The 23,216-nt window shown below is 48.6% G+C and overlaps 8 protein-coding genes across 8 annotated transcripts; 6 read left to right on the forward strand and 2 right to left on the reverse strand.

Annotated features, from left to right (window-relative positions):
• Positions 1-268: 268 nt before the first annotated feature.
• M431DRAFT_83082 (hypothetical protein) lies at positions 269-3,054 on the forward strand (the record flags this gene model as incomplete). The annotated part of the gene is made up of 11 exons (XM_024923265.1): positions 269-380; positions 443-727; positions 789-1,079; positions 1,133-1,226; positions 1,283-1,514; positions 1,572-1,788; positions 1,842-1,865; positions 1,890-1,994; positions 2,059-2,235; positions 2,434-2,494; positions 2,550-3,054. The coding sequence occupies 11 exons, from the start codon at positions 269-271 to the stop codon at positions 3,052-3,054; spliced, it is 2,103 nt and encodes a 700-aa protein (XP_024775171.1).
• Positions 3,055-3,685: 631 nt separating this feature from the next.
• M431DRAFT_507162 (glycoside hydrolase family 5 protein) lies at positions 3,686-6,543 on the forward strand. Its single transcript, XM_024918921.1, has one exon. The coding sequence runs from the start codon at positions 3,800-3,802 to the stop codon at positions 6,101-6,103; it is 2,304 nt and encodes a 767-aa protein (XP_024775172.1). The 5' UTR covers positions 3,686-3,799; the 3' UTR covers positions 6,104-6,543.
• A 174-nt stretch (positions 6,544-6,717) lies between these two features.
• On the forward strand, positions 6,718-8,811 carry M431DRAFT_140745 (hypothetical protein). Its single transcript, XM_024912617.1, has 6 exons — positions 6,718-6,826; positions 6,899-6,984; positions 7,034-7,336; positions 7,401-7,611; positions 7,666-7,854; positions 7,926-8,811. Exons 1-6 carry the CDS (start codon positions 6,728-6,730, stop codon positions 8,802-8,804), a joined length of 1,767 nt encoding a protein of 588 aa, XP_024775173.1. The 5' UTR covers positions 6,718-6,727; the 3' UTR covers positions 8,805-8,811.
• Positions 8,812-11,004: 2,193 nt separating this feature from the next.
• M431DRAFT_481027 (hypothetical protein) lies at positions 11,005-12,963 on the forward strand (the record flags this gene model as incomplete). Its single annotated transcript, XM_024915926.1, has 2 exons — positions 11,005-12,363; positions 12,424-12,963. The coding sequence occupies 2 exons, from the start codon at positions 11,005-11,007 to the stop codon at positions 12,961-12,963; spliced, it is 1,899 nt and encodes a 632-aa protein (XP_024775174.1).
• Positions 12,964-13,453: 490 nt separating this feature from the next.
• On the forward strand, positions 13,454-14,475 carry M431DRAFT_84110 (hypothetical protein; the record flags this gene model as incomplete). The annotated part of the gene is made up of 2 exons (XM_024923393.1): positions 13,454-14,046; positions 14,121-14,475. The coding sequence occupies 2 exons, from the start codon at positions 13,454-13,456 to the stop codon at positions 14,473-14,475; spliced, it is 948 nt and encodes a 315-aa protein (XP_024775175.1).
• Positions 14,476-14,699: 224 nt separating this feature from the next.
• Positions 14,700-15,197, reverse strand: M431DRAFT_4501 (hypothetical protein; the record flags this gene model as incomplete). Its single annotated transcript, XM_024915258.1, has 1 exon — positions 14,700-15,197. The coding sequence occupies one exon, from the start codon at positions 15,195-15,197 to the stop codon at positions 14,700-14,702; it is 498 nt and encodes a 165-aa protein (XP_024775176.1).
• A 298-nt stretch (positions 15,198-15,495) lies between these two features.
• On the reverse strand, positions 15,496-19,359 carry M431DRAFT_15897 (hypothetical protein; the record flags this gene model as incomplete). The annotated part of the gene is made up of 3 exons (XM_024912979.1): positions 15,496-15,808; positions 15,879-17,809; positions 17,860-19,359. 3 exons carry the CDS (start codon positions 19,357-19,359, stop codon positions 15,622-15,624), a joined length of 3,618 nt encoding a protein of 1,205 aa, XP_024775177.1. The 3' UTR covers positions 15,496-15,621.
• Positions 19,360-21,568: 2,209 nt separating this feature from the next.
• Positions 21,569-23,166, forward strand: M431DRAFT_493937 (hypothetical protein; the record flags this gene model as incomplete). Its single annotated transcript, XM_024917181.1, has 3 exons — positions 21,569-22,634; positions 22,691-22,954; positions 23,009-23,166. 3 exons carry the CDS (start codon positions 21,569-21,571, stop codon positions 23,164-23,166), a joined length of 1,488 nt encoding a protein of 495 aa, XP_024775178.1.
• Positions 23,167-23,216: the final 50 nt, after the last annotated feature.

The raw sequence follows: 23,216 nt of genomic DNA on the forward strand, positions 1-23,216 counted from the left end.
TAGCCAAGAATGTGAAACCAATGCATATGATTTGACCCATCACATTAACCGTGCGTATAAACAAGTGAGCTGCTATTGTAGATAGGAATGCCAGAATATGAGGCGCGCGGTCTTCCAGGTGACTCGAGCGTCCTATTGTTGTTGCGACTTCTACCCGCTAAAATCGCAAACCTGCAATTTTTCTTTGTTCTTGATATAATCTCTCAGAAGTCAGTGTCATCATTGTTGCTTCAGTCAATCAGTATAATTGACGATTTCAGCATCCGTGATGGCTTCGTCGGGTCGAAATACAGGCGCCTCGGCTCGCAACGAAAGCCAATATTCAGCCGCAACTCGAGGCAGACGCCCGAATGGCAATGCCATCATTGAAAACCCTCTAGGTATGATGCCAAAAGAAAATGAAAAACTTGAATAGATCTTTGACGGAAGTTGACGGGATTAGTCCATCTCACGGACGAAGAATTGCAAAGGGATGTTCGGTCCTTTGTCGAAAACCATCTGCCATCCGTCGAGTACGAGAACCTTCTACGTGCCGCTCGAGTTGCAAAAGACATTCGTGTATATGATGAGGTCGCAAGAAAAAAGGGTTTCCATTTTGAGTCCGGTCTGCCGGTACAGTTGACGATGGAGGAGAAACGTGCTTTGACTCGAGAAAGAGACGTTCCTTTCAGTGAGAAGGGCATGCGAATTGTTATCCTCACAGTCTCCATTGCCGCCCTACTACAAGGTAGGAATACGTCATTCTTCAGCTCTCTCTCTCCCTTTTCTAACTTTACTTCTCGTAACAGGCTTTGTTCAATCGTCTTTCAACGGCGCTTCTCTATATAAAGAAGAATGGGGGCTCCACGAACACATCAAACCCTCCAGTTCGGATAATTGGAAGTTTGGAGCCACCAATGCAGTACCGTTCTTTGTTGCCGCATTGGTTGGCTGCCCTCTCTCGCTGCCAATCAATTATTGGTTCGGCAGACGTGGAGGTATCTGCGTCGCTGCGTTCCTCATTTTGGCAGGTTCCGTTGGTGCAGCTTTTGCAAAGACCTGGTACCAACTATTCGGAATCCGGATCATCAATGGCATCGGTATGTCTGACCAAAGAAAGTCTTTTGGCGTCTAAAGGCTAATGGTTGATTAGGAATGGGAATCAAGGCTGTCAGTACGCCAATTCTTGCTGGAGAAACTGCTGTCGGATTCTGGCGTGGATCTGCCATTCTGGCTTGGCAATTATGGTAAGACAACAAGCATAGATATCCGGTTGAAACCGTCAATTAACATACAAGAAAAGGGTCGCATTCGGTATCATGCTCGGCTTTGCTTTCAACCTCATCTTCACAAGAGCTCAGTCGAACGAGACGACACTAGCACTCATTAATGCATCACCTACAGTGCCGAGTCTAGCACTCTTCATAATTACCATGTTCTTCTGCCCGGAGTCCCCTCGTTTTCATCTGATAAAGGGACCCAACTACGACGTTCAAAAAGCATATACGTGCATGACGAGGATCCGAAATACAGAGGTTTGTCATTCTTTGGCTCTTCCTTGAATGGACCTTGTGAAGTTAACGTGATGGCAGCTCCAAGCATTACGGGACATATATCTGGTGTATAAATCGCTCGAGCAACAAGCTATGGGATTGGGAGACCTGGACGAGCATGCCTTTCGATCCCCGGGATTCATATGGGTTATGCGAGACTTTTTGAGACAATACATGCAGCTATTCCAACAGAGGCGCCTGTATAATGCTCTCATCTCTACTTCGACAGTCAACCTAGCCCAGCAACTCTGTGGAAGTAAGTCAAACAAAGGATTTCTCCCAATGCGACAGGCTCTAACAAAGTTTTAGTCAATGTTCTGGCTTTTTATTCAGGTAAATCATGAGTGACGTAGACAGACTTAACTCCAAGCTCATGGGAATTAGGAACCCTCTTCGCCGGTGCCAGTAGCAAAGATGAACAACACTCGAAAATTATCCCAATGGCATACAGCCTAGGCTTTGGTAAATACATTCCCAGCTGTCAGATTCTTCTTGTAGTACGAGATGCTAACCGCTCAATTGATAGGGGCAATCAATTTTCTGTGCGGACTGCCTGCTGTGAGAAGTATTGATACGCTTGGTCGGCGAAAGTGGCTTTTAGGAACGTTGCCTTTCACGGCCTTGTTCATGCTCGCTGCCGCTTTATCGTGCACTATTTCGACTGAGAGTATCAGAATAGGGGTTGCTGCCTTCTTCTTATATGGTATGAGTGATAAACCCCCAATCGTCTGTCAAGTCCGAGCTAATATCCAAGTAGTCTTCGCAGCCGTATATTCTCCAGGTCTTGGCCCGATCCCGTTTACCCTTGCTTCAGAAAGCTTTCCTCTATCTCATAGAGAAGCGGTAGGTTATCGAATCAACCCTCCAGATTTTTCAGCCATCCTAATTGCATATCAGGGAGCTTCTTGGGCTATTGCAATCAACTTGGGCTTTGCCGGCATCTTATCTATCGTCTACCCCAGGTAAGTGAAGATACAGACCATAACATAGGGCTATCTTAAGCTAATTGCCGCAAAGTGTGAATGCAGGTCTAAAAGCAATCGGAGCCTTGGGCCTCTTCTCTGGTCTCAATATCGTGGCTCTAGTCATGGTCTTCTTACTGGTAGAAGAGACAAAGCGTCACACCCTCGAAGAGTTGGACCACATCTTTGCAGTTTCCAAAAGAAAGTTTATGCGTTACCAGCTATTCGAATATCTACCGTGGCTTATCCAACGATACATCCTCGGAAGCTCAAAGCCCAGACCAGAGCTCTATGAGGACTTGATATGGGGCCCGATGGAAGGCGAAGATCTGGCGCCGTTTCGAGCTGCCCATTTCATAGAGGGCGATACTCAGCTATCAATTCCAATTCCGGAGCCAGTAGAATTGGGTCAAGGTCAAGGCCGAGTGAGTGATTTTTCTCAGGAGGAGTTGCGGTTTGGGGTATACCAGCCGAGAGCAAGCCAATCTGCAACAGATCAGAGTTATGCTCAGGGTATGCAGGCAACAAACAATGAAGGACCGGTAGGTATTGGTTATTGATACTGAGGGAAACGGGTGTGAATGATAAAGAGATGGCTTGGCTCTGATGAAGTTTATAATGTTTACTTGGGTTTATTTTAATCTTTGTTCTGTATGATGAGGATGGTTTTGTTCTGCGTTATCTATATGTAGGTAGGTATTTATTGTACAGATAAATGTTCCATGTTAACTGACGATGGTTCATATAACATGTATGTTCAGTGATGCTTTACCCTGCAGTCCAAATAAATGTGAGGAGATATCTGTACATGCATTCTCAGTTAGTGTGTATCTCAGCAACTGTAGATGTAATAACATTTAAGTAGAATGTAATGTCTCTATGTTGGCTAATTCATTCATCTACGCGTATTCAAGTACTGCAGCAGCGATTAACACGGCACAACATCTTGATGTTCGTATTCGCAATCGGCATCCGTTGCCACCCGGATCTGCCGAATTGGAGAAATCGGGGAAACAGAGCAACACAGATCGAAGTCCTAGCCGCTGTGGGGATCGCCGTTTGCCAGTTTAGGCTCTAGCTGTGGCGACTGTGAGACCGCTATCTTGCTGGTGGGGCAATGGAGTTTCCGGTAACTGAATCTGTCTGGTGACATCCATTGCTCACTTGGAGAGATTCTAGCACTAGCAAACCGTCTTCCGTTATCACTCCTCACCTCCATTACAGTACATCGGCCATTCATTTAATCGTGATACCCGACGAGTGGATTCAATTCCATTCGACCCAATTCGCTGCCTGGTGAGAACCATGGCTTCCTTTCGCCTGACGATCGAAGATGGCCAGTTCCGCGATGCCCAAGGCCGCCAGATTGTTCTCCGCGGCATCAATGTTGCTGGAGACACGAAACTGCCAAGCGAGCCCAACCAGCCGTCTCATGTCGGCGACGACTTCTTCGACGGCGACAATGTGACCTTCCACCAGCGACCATTTACTAAACAAGATGCACCGATGCACTTTGCGAGGATCCGGCGGTTCGGATTCAACACGATACGGTATCTGTTTACCTGGGAGGCCCTTGAGGCTGCCGGTCCCGGCATCTACGACGAGGAATACATCCAGCACACTATTGAGGTCTTGAGGATTGCCAAATCCTATGGCTTCTACGTCTTCATGGACCCCCACCAGGACGTCTGGTCCAGGTTCACCGGCGGCTCTGGAGCCCCCATGTGGACCATCTATGCCTGTGGACTGAACCCCCAGAGCTTCGCTGCTACCGAGGCGGCCATCGTTCATAACACCTACCCCGAGCCAGATAGTTTCCCCAAGATGATTTGGTCCACCAACTACTACCGACTTGCCGCCGGCACCATCTTCACCTTTTTCTTTGCTGGCAGGGATTTCGCTCCCAAGTGCATCATCGACGGCGTCAATATTCAAGATTATCTACAGAACCACTTCATCGACGCATGTGCCCATCTTGCGAAGCGCATCCATGAGGCTGGAGATCTCGAAAACGAAGTCGTCATTGGTTGGGAGAGCATGAACGAACCGAACAGAGGCATGACCGGATACGTTGATTTGAGCGTCATTCCCAAAGAGCATCCTCTCAAAAAGGGAACGTGCCCAACAATGTGGCAGACTTTCCTAACGGGTATGGGCAGGGCGTGCGAAGTTGATACCTGGGACATGGGAGGACTTGGTCCATACAAGACGGGCACCAAGCTTGTAGATCCGCACGGCGAGTTTGCCTGGCTGCCAGAAGGATACGACGACTCAAGGTATGGATGGAAGCGTGATGCTGAGTGGAAGCTTGGTGAATGCATCTGGGCCCAACACGGTGTGTGGGATATCGCAACAGACACGCTCCTGAAGAAGGACTATTTCTCGAAGAACCCAAATACTGGGAAAACGATTGACTATCCAGAATTCACAAACACCTATTTCCTGGACTTTTGGAGGAAATACAGCAAAGCTTGTCGCGCTCAGCACAAAGACTGTATCATGTTGATGCAGTATCCGACTTTGGAGCTTCCTCCCGAGATCAAAGGCACAGAGGATGATGATCCAAGGATGGCCTTCACCCCTCATTTCTATGATGGCATCACCCTCATGACAAAGCATTGGAACAGTAGTTGGAACGTCGACGTCGTTGGTGTGCTTCGGGGCAAGTATTGGCACCCTGCATTTGCTATTAGAATTGGAGAGACAGCCATTCGGAACTGCCTAAGGGATCAGTTGGCAACTCTTAGACAAGAAGGTCTTGATCGGGCAGGCAATCATCCTTGCCTGATGACAGAATTTGGAATTCCCTATGATATGGATGATAAAAAGGCATACAAGACAGGAGACTACTCGAGCCAGTCGGCGGCACTGGATGCTAACTATTTTGCGGCTGAAGGATCAGGAATGGAAGGGTATTGTCTGTGGGTGTACTCTACAACAAACGATCACGAGAGGGGAGATCAATGGAACGGAGAAGATTTGTCCATCATTTCTGTGGACGACAAGCTCCCCGAGACATCATCCATACTGAGCGAGCATGCGTTTGATCAGTCAACTACGAGCTTGGTCAAACCTGGCGCCACAATTGTTACCGCGGAAACTCTAGATGATGCTGGAGTGAATCCGGGAAATCTTCAACGCACGCTTACGAACCCATCAATCAGCTCTGCCCCCTCCGATAAAGATCCTGAGCTAGCAAACGCTCCGGGCTACCGTGCTGCAGAAGCTTTCATTCGCCCAACACCAACAGTTGTGGCAGGGAAACTGCTCTCTTCTGGCTTTGACCTACGTAAATGCACCTTTAACATCAAGGTTTCAGCTCCCCAGGCTGCAGCCGATGATTCCCCTACCATTATATTCCTTCCCGAGTACCACTTCCCCAAGCAGGAGAGCGAAACCACTGTCTCGGCTGGCAGATGGGAGATTGGCCTTGACAACAGCCAGGGCACACTGCTCCAGGTCCTACGATGGTGGCATCCCGAGGGAGAACAGACCCTGACAGTCAAGGGACCGATACGCAAGTACAATCTTGCCGAAGGTATTTCTGACGACGCAAGCTACTTGGAGCAATGCCAAGCAGGGGCTGGGGGAAACTGCTGCGTTATGTAAAAGTCGTTGATCTGAACGCTCATTGTAGCGACGAAATTGGAGTCTTTTTGAGTCTTGCAGCGTATATCATCAGAGGCCATTGGGTAGGCCAGCATGACCGGAGTTACGGATTTTTTTCTTTCCCTTTTTTCATTGAGAGAGAGATGTTAGTTTCACTTTGACGGACGATCTGAGCGTCATGTATTGATATGGGCAGACCAATCCGTGCAGACCAATAATCATACGTTCATTATTCATTAGCGTAGCAATTATCATCTGTCTTCAAGACAGACTGACCAATGACAATGGCAATGACTTGCGATGAGAAATAAAAAACGAATTATCTTTGGGTCTGAGCAATGTCCGATCCAATGGCTGGGTCCGTGATGACGCGCCTAAGTGAAGCAGGTATCATCGTCAGCACCTTGATGGCACTGACGTGACAACCTTGATGGCCCACGACGATTCCTTTTTTTTTTTTCTCTTTTAATTGTTTATTATGGTTATTTAGGCATGCTATATAATAAAGTATCGGGCAATTACGATTTTAAATCCTAAACAATTTCTTGTTTCTTCTTTTGAACAAATTTCCTACAAGTTCTGCTTTGTACAAGATATTGACTCCAGCCAAACTTCTTCATCACAATGGGGTTGCGACGAACCACCAAGTCAAAGAAGAGCAAAAAGTCGGAAGACTTGGTGCCATCCAAGCCTTTACCTGTGACGCTCCTGTCTGGTTTTCTAGTGAGTTGGCCAAATCTGCTCTGCTGTACACAAATCTAGTCTGGAGTTTGCTGACAACGAATCTCTCTTCAGGGGTCAGGCAAGACAACGCTACTACAGCACATTCTAAAAAGCAACCATGGGCTTCGTATAGCTGTTGTGGTAAATGACATTGGAGCGTAGGTATTACGGTGGTCTGCTGTTGGAAAAGTACTGAAATTCGCGTAGTATCAATGTCGATGCATCTCTCATTCAAAAGACTCACACCCTTACAAAAACCAATGAAAAGATCATTGCGCTACAGAATGGATGCATCTGCTGTACTTTGAGAGGAGACTTGCTCGAGGAGCTTGTGCGCATCTCTCAGCTTCAGAAATTTGACTACATTATCATTGAAAGCAGTGGCATTAGTGAGCCAGAGCAGGTTGCTGAGACTTTCGATTCTCGCCTTGCAGAGCAGATGAGCCTCTTGACCGAAGGCGAAGGCTCTGCTGAGCTTGACGAAGACATGATTAAGGTTTTGAACAAACTGTAAGCTTCTATTATCCTGTGGGACGGCTGCCTCCTGTTATCGTTGTGACTAATCATGGTATAGGAAGAAAGCCGGAGGGCTAGAAAAATTCGCCCATTTGGACACGACCGTTACGGTCATTGATGCTTTTACGATGCTGAACGACTTTGATACAGCGGATTTGTTGTCTGGACGGAGGGATGATGTTGTTCCGGAAGATGAGAGATCCGTGTCGGACCTTATGGTTGACCAGATTGAGTTTGCGGACGTGATCATCTTGAACAAGATTGATATGGTAAGGCTGGCTACGAAAAGATTATCTTGATTTGAAGACTGACGGATGAACCAGATCAACGACGAGACGAAGGCCCGGGTACTTGATCTTGTTAAACAGCTGAACCACCGGGCCAAGGTAATAGAGTCTAAGTATAGCAAAGTGGACGTCAAAGAGCTGGTCAACACAGGCCTCTTCGATCTCGCACGTGCGCAAACTGGGTATGGTTGGCTGCAGGATTTGCATGCCATGACTGTGCGCGAGGTATGTTTCCCATCTGATAGTTTCTTTTACCATGTAAATTTTATTAGGGAAGGCTAACACAAATATTTCAGGTAAATGGCCGCAATGTAGTAACTCCTAAGCCGGAAACGGAGGAGTATAATGTGCAAAGCTTCATCTATTCACGTTACCGACCTTTTCATCCAAGGCGGCTCTTTGCACTGTTGTATGATAAGTTTATCTTGCAGATGGAGCATCCTGACGATGACGACGATGATGAAGAAGATGAAGAAGATGAAGGAGAAGAGGGAGACGAAAGGCTGCCTGACGTTGAGGATGCTGAAATGGTTGACTGCGAAGACAGCGCAAGCACCAACTCATCCTCAGAAGACAAGCCAGATTCGACGTCTTCTTCTCATTCCCCATCAAGTCCTGAAACCGAGATATCTTCTCATGATGATGACAAAGACAACGACATGGACGTCGACCCCTTGATGATGCCCTCAAACGAAGTCATTCTCGCCAACAAGCGTGCTCACCCAACACTCGCCCGGCTCTTCCGCTCCAAGGGTGAATTCTTCCTGGCCACACGACCTCACCGCGCCGGCGAATGGTCTCAAGCCGGGGCCATGCTCACTCTCACGGGAGGACGTTCATGGTTTTGCACTTTGCCAGAAGAAGAGTATACGACGGGAAGCCCCGACATAGATACTCTGGTGCAGCATGACATTGCCAAGGGCGGCGAGTGGGGGGATAGGAGGCATGAGATTGTCTTTATCGGCGAAGGACTGGACCATGAGGGTTTGGAAGAGATGCTTGATGCGTGTTTGCTTACGGATGGGGAGTATGAGGAGTGGAAGACGGTCATGAGGAAGGATGGGGTGGAGGAGGAGGAGAGGAGGAAGATGCTGCAGGAGCTATTTGAAGATGGATTTCCGGATTGGAGCGGAGATGATGATGAGGAAGAAGGGCACGAGGGACATGATCACTAAGACGTGGACGTTACATAGAGAGATTCCTCAGAACTGGAATCATTGGTAAAAAGTAAAAATTGAGGTGCTGCATCAAAGCAGCTAGAAACGATGAATAATCTGAGATCTCAAGATTGATCTGATTATGCATGTTTCTCTGTAAGTACAGCTGGAGTCTTCGAGAAACGCCCCCTGTCGTGGGTGAGGCTGGGCGGTTGCCACCCGCCACAAATCGGCACAAACCACGCATCGCGAGGGGTCTAAAACCGGCACAAATAACGCAGCGCTGGGTATATAAGACTCGCGAGATTCTGGAGACACTGAATATTTTTCTCTCTTCATCATCATAAAGCAAATAATTCAATCATCTACAGCTACTTCAACTACATCATACCAACATATTCTCAAGTTTTTTCTTCTTCAAAACACCAACCATCGCAACTTATTCACCATGTGCGGCGGAAACTGCGGCTGTTCTTCTACCTCTGCCTGTAGCTGCGGCTCCAATTGTATGTACTTGTGTCATCAGCATCCACAAAGCCACAGTCATAGGACATCTTGCTAACTGGCGTCTTAACGCAGGCTCTTGCTCCAGCTGCCACTAAGAACTTGAAACTCGGGCACATGCTTGCATCACTTGATGCTTGAGAGAAATATGGCCAACTACATCTACAGGACTGGCTCATTCTTCTCAACTACACAACAACATATCCACCAAATGCAATTCAGTAATGGCTAGTTAGGACACTTCATAATCAATGTATCACTATTAAACTATCCATAATTATTCCTTCTTGTGCATGCTCCGTCCCGTATTAGACCCAGCAGGACCCTGCAGCCAGGACTTCCCCGGATTTGGCCAGCTGACAGCTAACACTGCGGGAGCTTAGTTGCGCAAGACCGAAGGGGGAACTGGGGAGCCCTGTAGAGTGCAATTTCCAGAATGGAGGCTACACTTCAAGGGAACATGTATTAAAAGATGCAGAGGAAGAGTTTTTATTGCTTCTCAAGTAACTATTCTGTTATTGCGGCTTAGTTACTTTCTCTATTTTTACTAATTTCTACTTGTATCTGCTGTTATTGGGCAACGACACCGCCGTATTAAGAGTCAGCCTCACTGCATGCGTGTAAGCATGGAACATGGAAGCCTCTGGGGTTCTGGCTAGCATCCCCTAAACCTACGGGGCCCTCAGGCACATTATGGAGCGCTGCAAGGCACTTGCTGCCCGTCAACGCTGGCAATCAGGTACCTGGAACGGAGCCCGAGGTTCCCCATACCGCTACATAGACCCATTTCCTCACCGCATAAGAGGTACCCGATACTTACATTCCTCCCATCAGCAACGGGATGCCCGCTGCCCGATTTGCATGTGATTGAAATCGATCAAGGTGTCTCACGTGGCCAACCCGCACTCATCCGTTTGCTAGCAGGAGCCTGCCCTCGGCTCTTGCCAATAGAGATGAGGACGATTGCGGCCTGCTGACCTTTTCACTTCTGTACTCTGTTCTCTGTGACTTTCTTCCATCTTTACTTTTACTTTCAATACTTTTCTATTATTTGCGTCCCTTTTGTTCCATTGCTTTACTTGATGTTAAAATTCTACTCCAAACCGCTCCTGCCTGCAGCCTGACGCGGTTGCGCGACCAATGACGTTTTGGGCTGGCGGAGACGACGGACTGCCTTAGATGGCTGCCATTGTGAGTCTTGCTTGAGTTCTGCTCCCTTGTTCTTGTTTGTACTTGGTATTCGTACTCGGACATTGCTTCCCCTGCCTCTTCCTGCGTTGCTTGCTCTACCCTTTTCTTCCCAACATTGCACAAACTGCTTTTTGTTATTCATTATTCGTTTATTTTCCTCTTGTCCATGCGCAGACGCCCCGTGCAAGACAGAGGATGCCCGCCATTGGATCGACATCCCCCAACTTTATAGGGCTCGTTAGGGTGATGTCATGAAGACACGCTGCCTAGGCCTGTCTCTCGTCAGCCTTCGTTGACGCCACGATCCGAGCTCTGGCCAGATGCCTCGTCGTCGTTACGTCGTCGAGCTGCCGCTATCACAGTTACAATTACACCTTGACAATTCCGCGTGCTAGTGCTTGCGCCTGTTGTCGCCGCGCATCTGCTCGAGTGCTCGACCTCCAGCTGTCGCAACTCCTTGCTGACCATCTGCCGCATTTTCCATTCGCAGGACCTTCCGTGGATCTCACAGCTCGGCCGGCCAATGTCTACCCGCGACGACTCGTCTCTGGGCGCCTCGCCGCCAGCCTTCGACTCCCTCGTAGGAGCTCCTCCTCCGACATACGCCTCATTCTCTCCAGTTACACTCTCGGCTACGACACCCTCGAGGAACAGCCGTCGATCGACCGTCCTAGTTCACCAGAAGAGCCCGCTGCTCCTAGCCACACCTCCGCAGATCACCCGCGCGCTCGCATATAGCCATCCCTTCTTACTTCCACTCAACACATTTGTCGGGCTTCTAACATGGAGCACCGGAGACCCCTGGCAGAGCTTCCTATTGCTGTGCGCCTTCTGGGCGGTCGTCCTCTACGGCGATGTCGTGCTCATGCGAGCCGGCCCCATCGTTGTCTGCATGGCGCTGATAGCGGGCATGTACGGCCGGCGATATAGTCCCTTGAGCAGCAGTGGCTGGACCGAGCCAGCGCGAGTCACAAAAGAAGCTTCTGCTTCCAAAAAGGCCACAGCCAATGGCGGCAATCATCTGGAGGAGACTCCCAATGGGAAGCAGCCTGGCCACGCTCGGGCTAGGTCGGAAATTACAAATACCAAACATCAGAAGACGTTGGATGAAATCGTCGATACACTCAAGGAGTTTACTGGCAGATGCAATGTCCTCATGGATCCTCTTCTCGAGATGACCGACTTTCTAAGCACTCAGCGAACACCTACCAGCGCAACCACCAGGCCAGCACTCACAGCCATGTTTATGCGCCTCCTTATAGTGACGCCGTTTTGGGTCGCTCTGACCATGTCCCCATTCAGAATCATTACTACTCGACGCGTTGTGCTGCTTGCGGGATCAATTGTCTTGACATGGCATGCCAGAGTGATGCGAGTTTCCAGAACCATTGTTTGGAGAAGCGCAACCGTTCGCAAACTTGCCGGAGCCATTACTGGTCTCCGTTTTGAAAACCCACCAAAGCCACCGCCTAGTAACAATGGCACAAACGGAAAGGAGTCCCAGATGAGCAAGGCATCATCCCTAAGCTCTTCTAGCTTACAAGTGAACCGTCGACGAAAGGGTTCTGGAAACGATGCTAAAAGCGCCGGCGTCAAGTTTACTTTTATCATTTACGAAAATCAGAGACGGTGGATCGGTTTGGGGTGGACAACTAATCTTTTCGCATACGAACGGCCTGCGTGGACAGATGAACACAACAACGCCGTGCCACCGAGGGACGAGTTTGAGCTTCCTGAAGTCGAAGATGGAAGTCGTATGAGATGGCGGTGGGTGGAGAGTAGTAAATGGCGGGTAGATGGCGTGAGTGAGTCTGAAGAGCAGGGTACGGTGGATTACGATGGTCCCGATGGAAAGAATGGGTGGATATACTATGACAACAAGGTAAATGAACCTTGCTTCTCCTCCCCTTTTATCTACCCTGAGTTAACATTGACCTTATAGTGGCAAAATGGCCGGCGGGGACTTGATGGATGGGGTCGGTGGACACGCCGCAGAAAGTGGTATCGTGATGCCGAGTTGGTGGAGGTGGACGCATCCCAACTTCCTCATGCTCATGAATTAGATGCTACAGAATCTACGTCGCCGCCGCATACCACATCCTACAGCACCGCCAACGAAAAGATGCGAGCTGAGCCTATCATCTCCCCACCAGACGAAGACCAAGTCGCGGACGATCTGAATACAAAGATTGCGGATGATACAATCTCACTCCACTCGACAACATCATCACGGTTCTGGCCAACCCTGAGGAGACGCACTACGGACCGTTCCGGGGATAGTCTCCGCCTGGACAGTCAGAGACAGGAGAAGCGACGAAGTGGCAGCCAGAGGCCGAGGAGAACGAGCGACGTTGCTAGTGACATCGCTGGAGAGGACGACACGAGCTCATTGAACATTTCAGTGGCGCTGGAGCTGCAAAAGCAGGGCAAAGAAGGCGGGCAATGGGGGATCGGAGATGAAGCCCGCATGAGTTTGGAATGAATGGCGTGTGAGATATCATTGAGCCGCACCTGTGCATCAGCTTTTGCTATACAGGGCAGGCTTCTGCTTACCTGTTTTTGGAGTGTTTGTATGAGACCTTTGTAACAACAATATTGTCGTAGTAGCATTGGCTAGCGGGTTTACTGGGATTTGGGGCTGCGGCGTTGGGATAACCACATTTCTATGAAGGATAATGAATTATTGCTTGTACAAATTATACATTGTTACGCTTTGAATATTTTTCTAGGTTGAAGTCTTAGTGATACCTGATTCTGAGCAGCACTGGCTCAAGCAAGTGACCAAAGGATGGAGACTTGACCAGCTGGCAGTCGATTACAGCTGGCTCGCAATTCTGTCAAAGGAGGTTCTTTGTTTGTTCATTTTTATCCACTCAAATCTTAAGACTCTCTCTTCTTTCCGTTTGCAATGATTTTCTTTCCTTTGTTTATGCTTCAAGAGAGAGCTTGAAAACAGATTCACGACGAAAATGATGGCCGAACTCCAGCGACGGCACCAAAACTCGCCCCTTTCGACGACAAATATCACGCCCGCCCTACCGCCCTCATCATCATCGTCATCTTCTTCTTCTTCTTCTCGAACAATTACTCCTCCTGGGAATGCCCGTCCACCTCATCGCGTCTCTTCCTCTGGGACAGTACAAGTCGTTTCTCCCGTGGCGACTTCGGTCACGGCTGTATCTCAGACTGAAAGTTCTGTTTGGTCGCCGGCCTCCAGACCATCTCGTATTTACGGTATTAATTCTGAGATTGGTTCTTCGACAAGTATTGCTGGGCATAATCAGTATGGTCAAGGTCAGCAGCAGTGGCAGAATCAGCCTTATGTGATGGATTCATCAACTGTTGATTTGCCACGACATGGACAGGACGAACGAGATTGTTTGTTGGACTACACGACTAGGGGGGGAGATGAAGTGAAGATGCGAAGAGCTGTTCTTCATACTGTGATGCATGGAGTTGTCTTGGCGCTGCAGAGCGGCGTTTCGTTGGGCGTGTTGACATTTCTTGTATGGATGTCTTTGTGGAAAGACGATGAAGGAGGTTTGAATGGAATTCCTGGTGGAATGTACGTGTGATACTCTCTCGACTTCCTACCCTTCTCTCCGCATATATGAGAAAAATGTGTTGACAGTCATCTAGGCTAAACAACGTGCCGTCTCTGGCAACAACGTTTGTCCTTATCCTCTCATCCATTACACTTATCGTTCATGAGATTTATATTCTTTCTTCGGTTGTGCTACTTTACCTCCAGGCGGCAATTCTTGCACTGACTACCGTGTCCGCAACAGCCATGTGGATGAATTGCGTAGGGGAAGACGATGCAATGGTGAAGTGTGTATGGATAAGCTGCAGTGTCTTCTTTTTGGGAACTTCTGGACTTGCATTTCTGAGAGCAGTTGTCATCTGGAAGGTTACGGGTTTGGATGAATCTGAAGGGCTTGGACAGATAAGGGTTGATGGGGAGATACAGGGGGAGAATTATGCAACGTTTTAGGGGCCTGGATCTTTATGAAGAGTTTTGAGGAACGGATTGAGGATAGAATCTGAGTTTGAAGTCATCTTCAAGTTCCTATAGGCATGGGAGTATATAGTCGTCCTTCGATGTACAACTGATGTTCCTTTGTTCAAGGCCCTTACTCTTCTTCGTCAATACTATATATAGACCATCTTCAGTAGAAGATACAACACATCATGTTGCTTCTAACCCATCGAGTAGCACTAATGAAAGTTTTGCTTATCCCATCTCTCGGAATTCGGGCAATTCATCAAAACGACAACCTTGCCATTCAACCCTTGCTCATTAACAAACGCATCAAATTCCACCAAAAAGTCATCATTCGTAATCATAATCTGCTCTTCCTCCACCATTTCCCTCAACTTCGGACTCATTTCGATAAACCACGGATTCGCATACTGCAAGACGTCCTTCCACACCTGGAGAGGATCCTTATGTGTCGACACCCCATAGTAGACTAGCTCTGCATGCAGATACGTGACGGCTCTCATCAAGTTGGCCACCTCAAAGACACGGCTGTCACGAGTGATTTGCAGTTCAATGTCACGGCCTAGCTTGGTGGCTAGCATGGAGGGGTCCCAGAGAAGGGATTGGGAGATGAGCCAGTTGCTGAGATGGGTTTTGTAGGAGCCTCTGATCCAGCCGAGTTCGCTGATGGGGCGAGGTTCGGTGCTGTGTTGGAGGGATCGTTGTCGGAGCATGTCTTTGTATTTATGGTGACAGTTTGATGGGATATTTGAGCTCGATTATAGAGAAGATAGTCATCTAAGTGTTGAAGCTGGATTGGAGTAAAGAATAGAGAGGAAAGAGAGAAAGAACAAAGGTCAATGTGTAAGAGGAGAGAATAAGCAAGGGGCTTTAATAGGCATTCGTTTGCATTGACAATGGTCATTCAAGCATCTATTGTACAACATATGAACAAACAGAAGATGCCGATTGCCGGGTTGCCGACGTATTGGCTCAAATATCTCTGAAAGAGAGACAATGGAATGTGAAACGAGAAGTTATTGTAGCGATACCTTCCTAGCTATAAGCATATACATCGGGATATCCCTCATCCATTACGCGTGCTACCTACAAGCAAACAAGTTAATAAGAAGTACCTTCTCTTCTCGTTGTCCCCATTCAAAGCTCAGAAAACACGTCGCCTATCTTGAGGCCCCAGTTGTCCTCATCAGCAAGCTTCCTCATGACATCTGCCAAGCCATCACAATATTCGTCTACTTCTTCCGCGTTCAGCTGTGCTGTATCCCACGATGCAATGAAGAAGAGAGTATCTCCATCCACCATAAAGGCGCTCCAAAAGAGTCCACTGCCATTCAGATGTTAGCTAGCTTGATCGATTCCTGTACTACCCTCGCAAACGATGCTCGTCAACTCACCAATCTGGCCAGTCGTACCGCGCCACCGGCTCCAGAGTCTCGAAATCACTGCGGAATCCTCGAGACGCCGCTACTCCCATACTCACATCCCACACAAAAGCTTGTCGGAATGACGCGTCCATGGCTGCGTTGCCTTCTTCGCGAAGCTCCCGTACCACCCTTTCCCATGGCACATGCTCATGGCGGCGAATCTGCTCTTGTTCAAGAACCATGCGCTGAATAAACTCTGCGAGCGTCTCTTCACGCTTCGCTTCAAAAATGTGCAGGATCCATTCTACTGTAGGGCCATCGATGCTCATGGCGGGCGGGAGGGTGTTTGCTATCCAGTCTGGCACAAACGGCCATGAGCGGCCACTTTCCCACGAGTTGAAGAGGGCAACTGACGATTTTGTCTGGATGACATTGAATAACACCAAGGCGCATTTCGTGAATAGCGCTGGTTCTAGTTTATACAAGTCACGCATTTTCGCCATGTTTGGTAGACGGACGATTCTGCTACGGCGTGGCAACCGGAACTCGTCTGCTCGATGTTGCCACTCTCCCTTCCATATGTAATCTCTGACGACCTCACGTTCGGCAGCGTAGAATGAATTTTTGTCGTTTCCAATCATCATCCCCGGAGAGCGTTGTTCGGGCCATAATGCAGATTTGTAACGTGAAATGCCTCGTAGTCGTTGAGCATGGAACGAAACGGCTCTCTGCGCTGGCAGACTATCTTGATACTCTGTAAGAAGATCTGCAAAGAGTCGATAAGGTGTCTGCATAGGAATTGCCACATCTGGATTGTGGATGAGTCGATCCAAGTCTCTATGCCAAGGCAAGAGCGTCAAGGCATCGGCGATGGAGTGACTGTAAGTTATACATAGCAGATATTGTCCCGTGTCTTGAATCTTGACAATAACGGCACTGAACATGAACATGGGAAAGTTGGTATCTGAAGAGCTGTCTTCATAGATATCCTTCGCCTCCTTTTCAGTTCTCGCTTCAATCTCACGCACCAGCTTTTGAAAGAGATGCTGGCTGTGGTGCACAACGATATGGTAGAGTAATCCGTGAGCACCCAGAAGGACCGTTCGTAAAAGAGGTCGGGATGCTATCCATCTCAACAGTCCGTTGTAAACCTGTGAGATGGAAGCATCGTGAATCCAAAAAATGAGACGAATCCGATATGACTGTGGTCGTTGGCCGACAATCGTTCGATACATGGAGCCCCTGATGGGAATGACATCTTCGACATCGGATCCATCTAGATCAAATCTCTCAATTTGCTCCTGAGCAGCGACCAGAAGGCCGTATTTACTCCTATTCTCAAACAACGGATGTTGATTGAAGTTGTAACCTTGTCCCCCTCTGGGTAGAAAATTGTAACCGTCATCTGTCGGGTTGACTTGGACGACGGTTTTCTTTTCCATTTTAGCTTCTGTTTCAGACGGCACATCCCTAGTAATCAGAAGCTTGGCCTGTTTCTCAATCGTCGCGTGTTTGCTCAAATCTTGGAGATAAAGCTGCCTTCCAAGCCCTCGCAGCACAGCGTCGCAATACCGAAGCAGCGTGATGCTATCCGCCATGCAAAAGATATCACCCGTCTTGCTAGGACAGACACCCACGAGCTGATCCCATATTTCTTGCAAACGATATTCTAATGTAGACACTGTGTCTTGATTTTCCATCTTGGAGGCTGTATTCTGGATGATTTTCCGATGTGTCGAGACGATATCGGTAAGAATGGATCTTTTGGGCTTTCCAAGGGATGTGACTGGAATATTTTCGATGTCCAGTTCCTCAAGTGTGTATACTGCATCGAGGGAGTATTGAGGTCCCAACATTCTTGCCTTCTCCATCACTTTTGCTTTGGATGCCCCTGAAGAAAGCTTGACAATGGCGACGGGAACCTGACCTGCAATGTCATCTGGGACACCTACAATGAGCACCTGTGCGTCTCATTAGCTTGAGCTATCTTGAGATAAGTGAACAGACTTACATGTAGAAGGCCTGGGATCTCGGATAGCGCAGACTCAATCTTTAGAGGATTGATATTCTCCCCTCCTCGAATTATCAGGTCATTGTAACGTCCAAGGATATAGACAACCCCCTTGTCATCAATCATCGCCTGGTCTCCCGTCTTTAACCACCGCCCCGACTGGTCAATGTAGAACCGTTCTTCTTCTCGTTCATTATCAGCATCACCAAAGTAATTGTGTATCACTGAAGTCCCAGCAATATGGAGCTCTCCAACTTGCATTCGAGACAGCACCTGTCGAGTCCCTGGACGACAAATGCGCACCGCCGCTCCGGGAAGAACCTTTCCAACTCCAGCATGGTATCCGTCCACCAACATCTCATCTTGTCGAGACCAACTGACAATTGGCGCCCCTTCAGTCATCCCATAAGCCTGGATAGCGTCACGCGCCCCAAGCCCCTCTCTGCAGAGCCGTATGTGCTCCGGCCCAATCATAGTGCCAGACAGCGAGACAATAGACAGGTTCAGGTCCCGTGAGCTCGGAAACGAGCCGTGGGACAAGAGAGCCCGGACAAGGGTTGGAGTGGCTGACATGACGGTGCACTTCTCCTGAACCAAGGCCGTGAGCGTGGCGTCAATGTGGAAAGACTTGGCCGCGAATACGACGGTGCCGCCGTGTCGCCACGCACGAAGCGCGTTGTTGATGGCGAAGACATGGCACACAGGCGTGTGGACGAGCCAGCGGTCGACAAAGCTCGGGTCGGCATTGGCATCATAGTTGTTGGTCTGAGACACCAGGTTGCGGTTTGTGTGAGGGCATCCTTTGGGCTTGCCCGTCGTTCCACTCGTGAAGACAATGAGGGCGGGAGCGTTTCCGTTGGCTCGGCGCGATCCTTGATCGTCGTCTGTGTCACCGAGTGCTTCCAGCCCCTGAAGGGCGAAATCCCGAGCCAGGAGTTGGCCGAGGCTGACCCAGCCATCGTAAGAACCACTTCCACAGTGTATACGGAGAAGGGGATATGGAGGTTTGGATACTCCTCCATCCAGAAGCACCGCGGCCTCAGTGTCCTGGACCACTAACACGCGAGGCGTAATGGACTCGAGCATCAAGCAAACGTCGTCGGTCATACGAGGATCAATGGGGACGAAGACAGCCCCGATCTTGACACAGGCCCAGAGCAAGAAGCCCCATTCTGCGCAATCCCAAAGCACAGCGGCGACATGCATGCCAGCACCGACGCCCAGCTTCTCCAGAGTGTCAGCCAGACGCTCAGCGCTGTCCCGGAGGTTTCCATACGAGCATCTGAGACATTCCGATCGCGCAGTCGAGATTTCATCTTCCGATACGTGGCTGGCGTCTGCGGGTTGCCACAGAGAGACTATTGCTTCTCTCTCAGGATGGGCGGAAGCTGTGGCTGCAAAAATATCCCAGAGCTGTTGATCGAGATCAGAGAGGGGTTCGCCATGAATCTCTGCAATGGTGGTGTCAGAGATGGCGTCTTCGTCTTCCCGATTGGCCATCTTGAGCTCTTCTTTTCTTCGTCTCTTCTTTGTATCTCAGTATTTTGATGCGATTGACTGTTGGTTGATTTGAAAGACATAAAAGGGCATGTTTAGATTTGAATTGAGAAATTGGCGGCGGATCAAGAAGATATATAACCTCATATGTTCAATCGACACGATGAGATCTGGAGGCCTGGAGTTGTCGGCATGTACTTCTCCATCCCCATCTTTTTATCTTATTCACACAGCCCGCCGTAGTTTCCGTTCCGTAGAGCAGATTCCTCCAAGTGTTGTGTGCCAAACACAGGCGACGCAGTTTCACCTTGTCCATTAGCCTGAGAGCCTAAAGCACATTCGATCAACCATGCAGCTGTTGGTTGATACCCATCGTATCTCTTTGTGATACAAAGGCCGCGTCTCCCCAATGACATGACCGGGAAAACGCCACTCGCCCTGGCAGCGAGCCAAATAGAAGCTCTATATAACGTAGTACGCATTCTGAGTACCGGCAAGCAGCGTCTCCCTCCAAGACACTGGGTCCAACGCGGCGCATTGCTGAATCTCCACGGCAAAGTCGGACAGGGGGAGCGGTTCACGGTAGTTGCCTGTGCCCGTGACTTTGCTTCGCACAAGGTCAAAAATAAGCTCTCCAGAGTAATGAGTTGTTGGTCCGGAGTTACACACATCTGGGATGTTGTCTGAGACTTTAAATTCATGAGGGCAGAAGCCTGAAAACTGCTGACGTGCTCCGCCTCACGCTGGCAAAGTCAACTTTCGCTTAGTATCCAATCTATTTCGCTGGATTTGATCGTGCCCGGGATTAACCATGTAAGTCTATGTAAGTTGGGCGGCCTTTTTGTTTTCGTAGCGAAGATTGACGGATGAAGCAAAGACACAAAGAAATTGCAGCTTTCTCATGACATCAGAGAGTAACGTATTGACAGTTCGGAACCGGACGAGAGTGAACCCGAAGGAGTTAATCCCAAGCCTTGCTCATATGCAATCTCTGAGCAAGTTACTGGCTTCATCAAACAGTGGAGGATGCAGAAACTCCAATAAACCGTGACCAAATGTATCAGATAGCCTTTATCGTCAAGTCTTTTCGTTCAAGAGGGACTTCCTTTGCCAAGTAGCCCATTTCCTGGCCCCGTGATCCTCTTTGATCTGCGAATACGACTTGTACCATGTCATTGAGACGCACCTCTGATCCTCCTCTTCCAAGTCGTGTCTCGAGTGGTTGCATATCGTAATGTCCTCATGTCGCTCATGCGAAGAGAAACACCGCCCATTGGCTCCAGACGCCTGCAGCTAATCATGTCAGCGCGGTATTTCCCGGCACAAAGGAAGCTCTCGTGTCGGATATCTGCTTCCTCCACACATGTCGGTGCGCAAGGCCAGCATCCGATCGGCGTTGAGCTATCTGAGCAGCACGATCCTGTACGGTTGCGAGACATACAGCTGTCAGCATCTCTTTCATCCTATCTTGGCTCTTTTAAGAAGCAGGGGATATGGCCATTGGGTGTGACTGCATACTGCGGGAGAGGAACAGCGGTAAGGGCGACACCCATCGTGGGTTGACGCAAGAGGTCACTGTCGAAGGGCTGTTTCCAAGCTGCTGGGAACAAAACGTGTCAGAGTTTACGGTTTTGTGGTCCTGACAATCTATTATTATACTATTCCTTCTTAATCAGAAACCAGCAGTTGGACATGCTCAGTCAATGAGAGCTTCCATTAGACCCTGGTTGATGCGCTCACAAGTTCCACAGCAGAGAACAGGAACACGAAAGAAGAAACTATTGATATTATTCGGTCCTATGTATGCAAGGCATTCTGTGAGATGAATTTGTGAAACACACCTTGACCAGACGTGCTGTGACGTTTATGAACAGGCTTAGGGCAGCCCCTTTTCCTCAAGTATTGTCCGGATACCGTCAGTCAGGTACCGCCCACAGCCATGATGAATTCCAATTCCAGGTCTTCTGCATGAGCATGCGCATAGAGTAGCTGTCAGACACTTGATAAATGGCTTGGACATACTACTAGCGTGCCTTGGCTTAAATGATACGGAGGCTTCATTGGGCTGGCTCAGAAAAGGGAGTCGTACTCTGTTTCGTCCCAACACACCAAAGCTTTTCATGATATAGAGAATTTTAAGACTGTTTATTTTGACTTGATACCTTGTGAAATACCATTAGCCATGTCTGAATTCCTCGAATATCAATATTTAATGCTCTACTCCTTCATTCTACTTCTCTTCTCTTACACATTTCACTGTATATATAAGCAAGCTCGTCAGCATAACCTTTCACGAAGCAAAGGTTGCAAAGATGCGCAATCAAAAGCACCAGTTAAAGACCCTTTTATCGGATTCGATTTCATTTACGACTGTCTATTTGCAAAACCCGTCGAAAAATATCTCGATTCTACATACAAGACGTTCCAACAGCTCGGAGCCACATACGCATACAAACGATGGACATGGGAGGCCGTCTACACATGCGACAGCCGAAACATCAAGCACGTTCTCGCCTCTGGCTTTGATGATTTCAAGCTCCCTCGCCTGCGAGTCAATGCAATGATGGGGCTTCTTGGGAGTGGCATCTTCACATTAAACGGACACTCTTGGTCGCATGCTCGAGGAGTTTTGCGGCCATGCTTCGCGAAACAAAACAAGGAGAGCGTCGTCAACATGCTCGAGACGCATTTTCAGGCCCTTCTGAGGAGGATTCCTAATGACAAGGCCACGATCGATCTGCAGCCGCTGTTCTTCTGGCTCACTATGGACTTTGCGACAGACTTTCTCATGGGCCATTCGACGCACGTGCTCGACCGCGCATCAAGTCATGCCAAAGAAAAGCAATTTGTAGACGATTACTTGACCTGCTCTACGGAGATTGTCAGAAAGATGCAACTAGGTCCACTTCAGATGTTTTCGATCAACTTTGCCGCCATGAGAGCTCGAAGTCGCGTGTTCAGGTACATTGACGATTTTATCGACGCCTCCTTGGACACAAAGGACGAGAGTGAATCTACGAATATGGGATGCAATGTTCTTCAGTGTCTCTCGGCTGTGACGACGGATCGAAAGCAGCTTAGGGATCAGATCCTCCATATCTTGGTTGCGAGCCGTGATACCACAGCCTGTTTGTTAAGCAACCTGTTTTTTGTTCTAGCCAAGAAGCCGCACATATACGACAAGCTGAGGAGGGAAGTCGTCTCCATTGCAGGTGTTGAACCTGCTACAGACCACCAGCTGAACAGCATGGAGTATCTAAAGTGGTGTGTTCAAGAGTGTAAGTCAAAGACCTAGAGTTCTTCCGTGAGCATCGGTTGACTAATCTCAATGAAGCTTTACGACTCCATCCCGTGATTCCGACGAATGCTCGAGAAGCATCCAGAGATACCGTCCTACCATATGGTGGAGGCGAAGATGGCAACTCGCCTCTTCTCATCAAGAAAGGAAATCTCGTCATGTACAATATATATGCTATGCATCGAGACGCTCGGATATTCGGACCAGATCCTGAAGAGTTCGTACCTGAGAGGTGGAATGGTTTGAGGCCAGGTTGGAATTATCTACCTTTCAATGGTGGACCACGAATCTGCATTGGTCGTAAGTAATCTGATGCTACCAAATAGCTTGGCATAATCTAACGTGTCGACATAGAAAAGTTTGCCCTCTTGGAAACGTATTATCTTGTCTCAAGAATGGTGCAGACGTTTGAGACCATGAGCGCAGTTGATGATTCGGAATGGATAGAGCTTTATGCTCTTGCCACAACATGCAAAGATGGAGTCAAGGTTAGCTTAACAAGGTCTAACTAACGTCAGTTGAATACTTCTAGATTAGGCTGGCGTTTGTGGTGTTTTAGATG

Source organism: Trichoderma harzianum (genome assembly GCF_003025095.1).
Source record: "Trichoderma harzianum CBS 226.95 unplaced genomic scaffold M431scaffold_5, whole genome shotgun sequence".
In the NCBI taxonomy this organism is placed as follows: Eukaryota; Fungi; Ascomycota; class Sordariomycetes; order Hypocreales; family Hypocreaceae; genus Trichoderma; species Trichoderma harzianum.